At 37.5% G+C, this 11,857-nt stretch overlaps 1 protein-coding gene across 1 annotated transcript; it reads right to left on the reverse strand.

Moving 5' to 3' along the window:
* Nucleotides 1–7: 7 nt before the first annotated feature.
* On the reverse strand, nt 8–11,230 carry gorasp1a (golgi reassembly stacking protein 1a). Its single transcript, XM_088085900.1, has 9 exons — nt 11,055–11,230; nt 9,504–9,584; nt 9,215–9,418; nt 7,951–8,037; nt 7,708–7,838; nt 6,402–6,534; nt 5,241–5,349; nt 5,003–5,146; nt 8–4,150 (listed from the first exon to the last, which is right to left on the reverse strand). Exons 1-9 carry the CDS (start codon nt 11,115–11,117, stop codon nt 3,663–3,665), a joined length of 1,440 nt encoding a protein of 479 aa, XP_087942026.1. The 5' UTR covers nt 11,118–11,230; the 3' UTR covers nt 8–3,662.
* Between the last annotated feature and the right edge of the window lie 627 nt (nt 11,231–11,857).

Raw genomic sequence — 11,857 nt, forward strand, 5'->3', positions numbered from 1 at the left:
CAAGGGACAATTTTCTTTTTTTTTTTAAGTCAAGTGATATGATTGTTTAACCATCAAAGATTCACCCATTTCACATTCATGAAAAGACTCTGCACTCATTCCTAATAAAACATACAATTAATTGATAAAATATCTGCAAAAATACTTTTCCTTATTTTTACACACTAGCATCTACTTTGACAGTGAAAAACTTTTAAGAAGCCCCCTAAAAAAAACAGAAAAACATTTTCTCGACAGCAGCTCGACTGTTCTTACACTGTTTATGAAACGTCGTCTATTAAATTTAAACGTTACCTGTCCGCTCACAGGCGGGATCGTCTACTGTTGCATAGATCACAGAAATTAATTAGAGTTGAATCAGACGTGATTCCAGCAATACGAGAAGTTTTTAAACATATCAGCCAAATTTAAATCCACTGGCAGGTGAAGTGAACAGACTAATAATCAGAAATGCAGCTTTGTGGACGTTTTCCTTGTTTTTGGGTAATTTTTGAGTCATTTTCTCTCTCTCTCTTTTGACCAGGTTATTTTTCTTTTCCTTTTTTTGCAATTTGAAGGACATTTACGGTTTTTTTCCACATTTTCAAACGTATGTACTTTTCAGAGCCTCAGTTAACCCTTTAAAATCTGAGCAAAGTGGCCTGAAAAAGGCATTGAGCCACTTTACGACTTTAAATGACTCTAAAAACAGCATAAACTTAGTCAACATTGAAAGACAAATTAGAAATAAAAGTTAGTTAATAAAAGTTGCAAGAAAAATTCCTGAAAATTAGCAGTAACAAAGTCCAAAAAAAAAAGGAAACGAACCCCCTGAAATTTTTATTTATCATTATAAATATAATTTTTGGGATTTTTTTTCCTTTTTTGGTTATTTTCTAGTAATTTTCTCTCTCATCCAGGTTATTTTTCTGAAACCTTAAACTTTTTTTTTAATTAATTAATTTAGTTTTCACAATTTGCAAAGTTTCTCACTGAACCTTTTCCACATTTTGTAAAGAATTCAAACCAATTTCTTTAGGTTTCACATTTTTTAAATGTGAAAGGCATCTGAACGCAGCAAAGGAAAACTTACAGCACCGCGTTTCAAAGGGTTAACCTGCTACACAATCTTTCGGCAGTTTGCTGTTTCTTCTCTGCATCCCAATCCGGCTTTTATTTGAAGTTTTACGGTAGTTGGAGTCTAAAGTTAGGGCAGGTATTCAGTAACCTGTGGCGTCCACAAAAACGCCGGGACCAAAAGTTTCCCGGCAGAATATTTGATTATAATTAGAGTAATTGACTTCACCCGTCAGTGGCTTTAATATTTTGTCTGATCGCTGTAAAACAAATAAAAAGACTTCCAGTAAAAACACGTACTGGCCGGTTTCACGCAGTACACCACAAATATTTCCCTCATAGTACCAAAACTTAAAAATCCCAACACATTGGCCATAAATTACTGTAAAACTTTCCATCTTATAATTTTATAGCTATTTTTAAAAGCTTTTGAGCATCAAGAATTGCTTCTTTAAAACACAACAGATGCAGCACTGCACCGCCGCCGCTCTGCCGCTCATCGCGCCGCGGATTTACGGCGCGTCGATGAGCTCTGCCGTTTGTCTTTGGAAGTGTTCAAGTATCATCACGTCGGTGTAGCACGCTCGACACCCCGAATTTTGCACCGAGCATGAAAAATAATGCCGATATTAAAACCTTCTCAGTGTACAAATGAGCAGTAACTTTAAATTCTCACATTTTCCGACACAAATAAAACAAATTGCAGTTTTTTTTCCGTGTGAGCTTCAGCTGATTTCTGTAGTGTCTCTAACCTGATGAGGCAGCCAACGCTTTCCGTAAAGCCCAGTTCAGACCAAAGATTCACCGTTAATCAATTAGTTGTCGACTATTAATTAACAGTATTTTTTTAAGATATAAAAAAGTAAAAATTCTCTGATTCCAGCTTCTTAAATGAGAAAAATAAGCATGAAAAACAAAGGGAATATTTTTGAGTTGTGGACAAAATAAGACATCTGAGGACGTCCTCTTAGGCAGCACCGACTGAACACTAATCGATTAACTGAGAAAAACAATTGACAGACTAATTAATGAAAATAATTGTTAGTTTCAGTCCTAAACGAGACCAAACTCTGATGTGATTAGACGCGACGGTGTTTTATTTTTAGAAAAACACTCTCTGTATTTCAGCTCTAACTTTTTAGTGTTTTTTTTTTTTTGCAGCTGGATATAATCTGTAGTGTCTTAAAATATGAACGAGGACTGAGAGACTTCATTTTAGTAGTGATGAAACGTCAAAAACATTCATTAAAATCAATAGTGTCGAGTGTTTTTTGTGCTGCTACAACTGAATACCCAGAATCCTCTGCAGGTCTAATTTTCAAGAGACGCTCCTGAACTGCAACATGCAAATACTGAATCCACCACCCGAACATCCCGACCCGCCTCTGCAGACCCGATAACCACAAAACGCGGTTAATAAAGTCAAATATTCACGGTCAGGCAGCACATTTAGCGTGATTTCGTGACACAGGAAACATGATAATATATTTTAAAACGAGGTTCGTTCACAAAATTTAAATGAATATTTTTTTGCTTATTGTCATAATATTGAGCGGCAGATCTCCAAAATAAAAGTGGCTTTATTTAAACGGCTCTCGTGCTCAAACTGGTGCAGAAAACAGACGACAACGTCAGCGGTCAGAGGATTAAAACGTTAATGCATTAAATTATTATTAAATCGTATCATTTTTTTAAAAAACATCTGTGATCTAACACACATGTTCTCATTGTTCAACTAGAACCAAACACGGAAATAATATTAATTCAAAATACCAGCCGAAAATCACCTTTTTTTGCAGGCAGGATTCCTGCAGCGGAGGGCAAGTTAGATTAAATTTAAGACCAATTTTACAAAAATCAAAACTGAAAAAAAACAAACAAAAAATTGTTTATTTAAGGTTTGGGATATTTTTGCCAAAATATTTATTGTAACATAAATAGTTCTACCTGGTAAATATCATTTGTTTGCATTTGTTTTCTTGGAAATTTTGTGTTTCTTGCTGCATCCACTGCCATCATGATGAATTTAAGAAGAAAAGTGACTCATTAAATCTTAATTCCCATATTTTAGCATTTTTAAGACTTTAAAAGTTTCGTTTAAGACATTTTAATACTAATCAAAGCCTTTATTTCAGATGAATGAATTCAGTGGCTTTTTGAGGATCTGCAGGAACCCTGTCTGCAGCTGACCTGACCCCGAAAATTGAAGCCGCAAACTCGAGACCAAAGATCTCTGCTCTTTTGCTCTTTTGTCAGTTTCTCTCTTTCTGTGTTCACGGAGCCGTTTTTGTCGTTTACAGCAGTTTAGTGTCGCCTCTAACCTGCAGAGAAAACACAAACTGTGAGCCGCCGCTCGTGTTTACGCTGCGTTTTCTGGCACCACGTCGACTAAAAACCCGTAAAACCGAAAAAAAAGTAACACTGATGAGATGATGCTCTTTTCACTCTCTGCCTCTACGTTTCTGCTGAAAGCGTCCCGGTCTGAACTGGGCTTTAGATGACTTTTCTCCGTCAGCTTGTTCTTTTTTTCCTTTAGTGTTTCTCTAAAACTTGATTGTCAGCTTCACTTTGCACGTCTTGTACTTTGTGTGTGGCCTGATGCGAGCTTACTCGAGAGGCGGCTCCGGTTCTTCTTGTTTCTCCTCGTCGCTCTCGTGGCTGCAGTGGTGAGCGGGGGCCACGTCCAGAGGCTCCTCTGCGGGCTCCTCCGCGGGCTCCTCCGCGGGCTCCTCCGCGGGCTCCTCCGCCGGCGCGTCCTCCTCCGCCGGCGCGTCCTCGACGGGCTGAGAGGGAGAATCGTCCGCCATCGCCTCCGCAGGAGAAGTCTGGAGGAGGTCGACAGGAGGGGGGCAGGGCGGGTCTTCGGCAGGAGGCTCCGGGGACTCTGCGGGGACAGAGCTGTCTCCAGGTTCACTCAGGGGCCCGGTTGGGTCCGTGGACTCCGTGGGCGGAGGAGGAGGTTCAGCCGGTGACTCGGACAGAGCGTCAGTGGACGCGGGAGCGGCGCTGAGGTCCGCGGCTGCCCGGGAGCTGAGCTCCGGCTCCGGCTGGCTGTCAGCTGACGATGAGAGCAGGACGCTGTCCTCCAGCTCGTCTGCGCGACAGGAAGTAAACACTCAGGCTGAGATCCTCCACCAAAGCTAAACATCACAGTTTTTCTACTCCACCCGCCAATGACTGCAAACTGATTTGATTTGAAATCATTTTAAAGTATCTCTTTATGTTTGCACCTCTAAGCTGCACTTCTGCTATTTTTAATGGTGATTTTTTTAATCACTAAAAAATTCTTGTTTATCTTGTCTCTTTTCTCCTTTATTGTAAATCTGTATCTTTTATTGTCTTTTCATATCGTCGCCCTGTCCTATGAAATGTAATGTACACATTAAGTTTGGCATTTTTAACCTGGACACTAATTTTGCATGTTTTTGTCTCTAAGTGACCAATAAAGACAACTTTTTAAAAATAAATAAATAAATGTGTCAATTAATAAATGAAAATGCCCCAAATTACAATAATTATAATAATATTTTATAATAATAATAATAATTATGATAATAATAATAATAATAGTTATTAATATTTATTTATAATATTTATTATTAATCATACATATTAACAATAATATTATTCATAATATTTATTGATACTTATATAATAATTATATATTATATTTAATTTCCCATTTTAATCATCAAGGTATTCATTTTTATATTTATCTATGTCTTATTTTCCACTTTGCATATAAATTCCCGTTTCTTTTATTTCCCATTTTATTTTCCATTTTACATATTTATTTATTTGTGTAATTATTTAAGCATTTATTTATGTATTTATTTCCTCAAACATATTTACCTCCTTTTTTCCTTTTCCACCTCGTTTCTAACATCCATGAATTTGTGCAAATAAACCAAAGTTTGGTTCATTAGTGTCAGCGGTCCTAACTTACCGACTCCAGAGATTTCTCCGTCCTTCTCCTCGTGCATAGTCAGCGAAGTGTTCGTCATGTCGATGGACGACATGGACTGATCCAGCCTGTCTGCCAAATCTACAGGATCGGGGTTCATCGCCGCCACTTCAGAGTCGGTGAAACCTGGAAAAACACACCAGACACAAGATTTTTATTAACACAATTAGACACTTTAATGTCAGTTAAACCAGTTAAACCAGTGCAGACGTGAACGTACCGGGGTCCATGACCCTCTGGACGGGTGGCGGTAGAGGAGCGTCCTGCAGCGCGATGTGCTCCAGGTCTAACGCGTCGTCGCTGGGAGTCGAAGGCGCCATCAGAGGTGCCTGAAAACAGGAAACAGAAATGAGCTCTGCAGCTAAACACTAACAATCTGATCTCGTGCAAAACGTTCAAAAAATCAATGTGGCTTCCAGTAAAACAAAAGCAACGTCCACAAAGTTTTCTGACTGTTCTTATCTCCGCAAAATTATGTTACACACAAAAAAGAAATAAAACTATTTTTTTGCACATTCTTGAGGTCAGTTTTCTTTTTTTTTTGCATAATTTCAGGTAATTTTCCTGTAACTTTTTGATTATTTTTTGCTAATATTTGTGAAATTTCTGGTTAAATTACTTGTTGGCTTCTTCTCATGTTTTTGAAAGCAAACAATAAAGCTTATTTGCTCAGAAATTTAAGTGTTAAATTAAAGAACTAATATTTTTATGCATTCAGAGGATTTGTATTTTTGTATATTTGTAACAAACTTTGGTCGCACGTTCATTAAAATCCAGGTGAGTGAGCGCTTCTCCTTTTCCAGGTGTGACAGATGGAGGAGCTGATTAAACAGCATCGTCACAATAAAGGAAATAAAGGAAACTAAAATGTGCAGAAAGTAAAATGTGCAGAAAGTAAAATGTGCAGTCTGATCACAAAATGCAAAGACACAGATGCTGCAAGTTTTGAGGAAGCGTGCATGAATTTAACAAATTTGTGAATAAAAGAAATATATTTATTGAGGGCCTGAAAAAGTCTTTAACTAAAAAAAAAAGCAAAAAAAAGTGTTGCTTTATATTTTTAGAGACTGTAGACTAAAAAATAAAAAATAAAAATAGTCCTGTGAAACCTAAACTAACTGGTTGTATTTCTTTGGTATTATTTATATATATATTTTTATATTAATAATTATGTTACGAAAACAGTTTTTAGGGTCATTTTCTTGTTATTTTAACGTATTTTCAGCTTATTTTCTCACAAGTTTTTACTGATTTCTTGTTAATTTTGGGGCCACGTCTTGCTGAGTTGCTCACTGCCCTCTCTCCGTGTTTTTGAGGGAAATCAAACCTTTTGGCTCAGGTTTCAAAGAGTTAACCGAGTTAAACGTGGATTCAGATTTACCTCGGTGTATCCGTGTGCAGGCTGCGCAGGAGAGGGTTCCTCCACGGGAACCGGCGTGGGAGGCTTCGCCGCCGATACTTCAGGATGTGCCGGGATTCGGTGCAAGTAGCCGTAACCGATGCCGCAACCCAAACTAAGAGCAAACATTTGTGAATTCTCCTAAAACGTTTTTAACAATTCACACATTTTAGAAAAATGCTGTGTAATCTGGAAAAGCTCACTAACATTCGGCCTCATGCAGCAACTTTCTATATAATTTCTCATATTTTCTCTTAATTTTCTGGTAAGAAAAAATTTGAAGAGAAGTCAACTCCAGATGCAGCGTAATTATCTAAATCTGCTGTGACCAGGTGAGCTCAATGATGAGTCCCACTGATCATCAGTCACCTGTGAGCACAGGTAACGCCCCCGAAACACCGTATGAGGGCAGACTCTGGCACATAAAAAAAAACACCAAACAAGGCTGAAAGAAGAACTTCTGCTGCAGGGAAACTGGCGCTGCCGCGTGTTGACTAAACTTAAAATAAATGTGATTTCAGGGAAATGTTTTGAAGTATTAGAAGTAAAGGTACGCATTCAACAAAGTTTCAATAATTTCATCAATCAAACTAATATAAATATTAAAACGAAACGCAGCGAGTCCTCATGCATGCAGTTTATATGAGAAGCTGCAAAAGTGATTTACACGATCATGATAATAGTCGCCAATTAATTTTCTGTTTAACTAACGAATTATTTCAGTTTATTTTCATATTTTTTGGTTTGTGAACAAAAATGTAGTTGTGGAGTAAAAAGTACAATATTTCCCTCTGAAGTGGAGTAAAAGTGGAAAGTGACCTGAGATTAAAACACTTACATTCGTGCATTTTTTAAATATTGTTCCTCAGATGTAAAACGTATTTTCTTTGCACTGGGCGTGCGTGCATGCGTGTGTGTGTGTGTGTCTGTGTCTGTGTGTGTGTGTGTGTGTGTGTCTCTGTCTGTGTGTGTGTGTGTCTGTGTCTGTGTGTGTGTGTGTGTGTGTGTGTGTGTGTGTGTGTCTCTGTGTGTGTGTCTCTGTGTGTGTGTGTGTCTGTGTCTGTGTGTGTGTGTGTGTGTGTGTCTGTGTCTGTGTGTGTGTGTGTGTGTGTGTGTGTGTGTGTCTGTGTGTGTGTGTGTGTGTGTGTCTGTGTCTGTGTGTGTCTGTGTGTGTGTGTGTCTGTGTGTGTGTGTGTCTGTGTGTGTGTGTGTCTGTGTCTGTGTCTGTGTGTGTGTGTGTGTGTGTGTGTCTCTGTCTGTGTGTGCGTGTGTGTGTGCTGTGACCGACCTGCCCTCTCCGCCCCACGCTCCGTTCGGCGTCACCACCACCTCCCTGCAGGCGTCTGTCTGCGTGTTGTACACCAGCAGCTTCAGCGGCTTCCCCTCGTGAGCTTCGATCAGCGAGAAGAAATCCTCCGACTGGAAATCAGAAACTCCGAATTAACTTCGACTCAAGATATCGTTTCAGAAAAATCTCCCGAATCCTCAAAATCCACGTTTTTTTCAGTAAAGTATCAAATCAAATTCTCACATCCTGCAGCACTTGATCCGCTCCGACGATGTAGTCGTTGTGCGGCTGAAGCTCTGCCAGAGCAGCGGGAGAACTGGGATCCACATCCTATGAGACAGAGACAGAGACAGAGACAGAGACAGAGACAGAGACGCAGACAGAGACAGAGACAGAGACAGACAGAGACAGAGACAGAGACAGAGATGCAGACAGAGACAGAGACAGACAGAGACAGAGACAGAGATGCAGACAGAGACAGAGACAGACAGAGACAGAGATGCAGACAGAGACAGAGACAGACAGAGACAGAGACAGAGACAGACAGAGACAGAGATGCAGACAGAGACAGAGACAGACAGAGACAGAGACAGAGACAGACAGAGACAGAGATGCAGACAGAGACAGCGACAGAGATTTTTGACTTTGAGGTGAATTTTGAAGACCATACGTTCTCTGAAACGACCATTATCTTCATTACTACATAAGATTTTTGCATTAAATAAAAAAATGAATTCAGAAGATTAGAGAGATGAGATGTGAATATCTAAATATAATTTAGGGACTGTTCATTATTTATGGGGCGGTGGTGCAGAGGTATGTCAAAAAAAATGTTGAAACACTGAGGAAGGATGTTTTAGGGATGTTTATGTTTGTTTATGTTTTTTATTTTGGCTTCAGGAAGGGGGGATACAACTTTAAATGGCTGTATTTTGTATTTATTTTTTTGCCCTTTGGAGGCAAGTTTGGGTGATTTTCTTAAAAACTATTTTAGTAATTTTTAAAAAAAAAATGTTGGATTTTTTTCTTATGCTTTTTTCTTTACAAAAAATTAGGGCAATATTTTTTTGCTTTGAAAAAATGTGTTATCATTATTATTTATTAATTTATTTTCAAAAAGGCTTCAGCCTTCCTGATGGACAAGCTGTTTCAGCCAGTGAATGAGTGAGTGCAATTTTTGTTTTTTGTTTGTTTTTTTTTCTTCTAAAGTTTTTTGTGAGTTGAGATAAGCCTCCCAGGCAGGCTCGGAGGGCATATCTTCTTTAAATATCACCAAAAATTTCACCATTTATCACAGCCCGAAACCGTAAAAACAGAAATTATGGTTGTATTTTCTTTTTCCGATGGTCCTTGAACACATCATGTGTTTCTATACAGGTGTGTGAAATAAAATTCCATGGCGTTTCCAAAACTTTCAAGGACTATTTTGTTTTTCTGAAACGTTTGGAAATTGCTATTTGCTAATTTTGTGACTTTTCCGGGTTTAAATGACGACACAAACTCTCACCAGAACGTGCCAGACGTTCTCGTTGGCTCCTTGGTAGCTGCAGAAGCGAACGCTGGCGCCCAGCAGGCCCTGCCCCCCCCACATGTTACTGGGCACCACCTCCAGCTCTCGGACCCTCGTGGTTTTCGTGCTGTACACCTCCATCTTCACCGCTCGCTCCATGTTGGCCTTCAGGAGCTCCTTCAGCAGGTCGTTCTCCTCGTTCTGCAGAACAGTAACGGAGGAGTCAAAACAGTCAAAACTCTACGTGTCTCTTCACTTTGTTCAGGACGAACCGTCAAAGACTTACAAGCCTCTTGTGGTCCAGAGACAGGATGAAGTCAAAGAAGGGCTGCAGTCCGGCCGTTTCTGCGGGGGAATTCGGCTGCACCTGCCAAAGCCGACACAAGCGTTAAATTACAATTGTTTGATAATAATTAAAAACCAGAGTTTGTTTGATTAGTTACATCTGAAACGAAGCCTTTTTTATCCAGTGCACAGTAAAAAGCTGCAGCTAGGGATTATTTCTTAATATAGATGAGTTCATATGTATTTTGATTATTTGATTAATCGTTTATTCTTTTTTACAGTCTGTTTCGAAATTACACACACGCCTGTAGAATCAGGCTTTAAAAAATATTACACAGAAGTATTTATACATTCATCGAGTTATTTTTTAAACCAGAATCAGTCCTAATCATAAATATCAAATATTTATTAATTTTTAAAATTTTAACCCTTCAAATTCCGCTTTTTTATAATGCCACTGTATTTTTTAATGGAAAAGAAAAAACACACAAAAAAAATAATTTTTTTTTAATATACTACATGCAAAGTAGATTTGCAGCAACATTTATTTTTATACATTATTATTTTTTGTGCAGTGTGAAATACTCACACTCATACCATTGAGCACAAAATGCACTTTTCAAAATCAGGCTATAAAAAATATTATAAATTAATATGATTTTCTACTTTTATCGACCCTAATCATGAATATAAAATATTTCATTTTTTTATTAATTTTTTAATTTTAGACCTTTAAATTCCAGGTTTTTGTCACGAAGCCACTTTGTTTTCAGATGAAAAAACAACTGAAAAAAATATTATTTTAATATACAACATGATAAGTAGATTTTTTTTGTCAATTTTTATACATTATTATTTTTTGTCAAACACTCACACTCACAACTCTCTACACAAAAATTCTGCTTTTTAACAATCAGGCTTCAAAAGTACTTATTATTATGATTTTCTTCTTTTATTGAGGTAACTTTTTAACCAACATCAGTCCTAATCATCAATATCAAATATTCATTCATTTTCAGAATTTTAACCCTTTAAATGCCATGTTTTTGCAATGATTTTTTAATGAAAAAAAAAAACATAAAAACAACAGTCTGAATGTAACTATTTAGTTTCCACAGTTAGACTTATTATAGGAGCTGAGCTGGAAATCACAAGAATAAACAAAAATATATAATCTTGCCAAAATGTTTACCATATGCACAAACAAAGACAAAATTATCAAAAAAAAAGGAGATACGTAAAATGCACCAAACAGCCCCTAAATGTGGATATTTAGCTGCTGCGCTAATAATAAAGATTTAAATATATATATATTAGGCACTGAAATAGCTCAGTGGGCTTTCTTTTACGAGCCTCAATTCAAGCTTATTCATAACACAGTCACGCAGTTATTAAATGAAGGTTTTTGTTAATAATGTGAGCTTTAATAAAATGTAAACAGCTCCGGCTCGTCGAGTTTAACCGCAGCAGCTTCTGAGCTAGCTGCCTGTTAGCATCATGCTAAGCTGCTTCTGCCCAAATTTAAAGAAAACGCGAATGATTAAAGTCTTACGCCGTGCACGTGGTATCCGTACGTCCCTCCTTCGGACGCCTCTGAGCTCTGAGATAACCCCATGTCTGCGAGAAACCTTCAAATGTGAGCTAAAATCATCTGAGGAATAACAACTGTGTGATTATTAACACGGCTGACAGTCCGCGGCCATCTTGTCTGTAGTCCGGAACAATCGAACGTCGCTGGTATCGAACACAGACCACACAACGCATGCGCACAACGCATATTTATTTTTAAATTTAAACAGGAGCACAGTCGCTTTCAGTTACATATAAATATATGCTAAGGGACTGTTCGTTATTCACGGGAGGGGGAAAATATTTTTTTAAGCACTGGGGAGGAACTCACACATTTAAATGGCTGTTTTTTTTTGTTTCTTATTTTACCGCCGCTTTTCAAATTAAACGGGCATGTTTTATTTGTTTATTTATTTATTTGTTTGTTTTTGTTGTTATTTTAGATTTTTTAAAAATTATTTAATTAGGTGTCTTCTCATAAATTGCTAAAAAAAAAAAAATAAATAAAAAATACCCCATTTAAATGTAGGCTAGTTGTACATTAACATTATATTACAAAATGGGGGAGGAATGTCAGATAATTTTTAAATACTGGAGAAAAATGTGTTTTTATTTTTTATCTTTATTTTGTTTTAGGGGAGTGGCATACATCTTTCAATGGCTCTTTTTTGTATTAATTTCATTGCTAAGCTTTAAATAAACATTACTTTTACATTTTTAATGAAAACATGCCTTTGTTTGGGATGCATGTTGTCAGACAATTTTAAATAATTGCCTCTTTATACT

The sequence above is a fragment of the Plectropomus leopardus genome, chromosome 12, assembly GCF_026936395.1.
Source record: "Plectropomus leopardus strain MGB_pleo_1.0 chromosome 12, ASM2693639v1, whole genome shotgun sequence".
Lineage (NCBI taxonomy): Eukaryota > Metazoa > Chordata > Actinopteri > Perciformes > Serranidae > Plectropomus > Plectropomus leopardus.

What these genes read in the sequence shown, in the direction of transcription:
- gorasp1a (XM_088085900.1), bottom strand. Translation starts at nt 11,117, where the DNA reads ATGGGGTTATCTCAGAGCTCAGAGGCGTCCGAAGGAGGGACGTACGGA. An exon ending in GCGTGGGGCGGAGAGGGCAG is followed by an intron (nt 6,535 to 7,707) that starts GTCGGTCACAGC and finishes GTTTGCTCTTAG; the next exon opens with TTTGGGTTGCGGCATCGGTT. An exon ending in CCAGAGGGTCATGGACCCCG is followed by an intron (nt 5,147 to 5,240) that starts GTACGTTCACGT and finishes GTGTTTTTCCAG; the next exon opens with GTTTCACCGACTCTGAAGTG.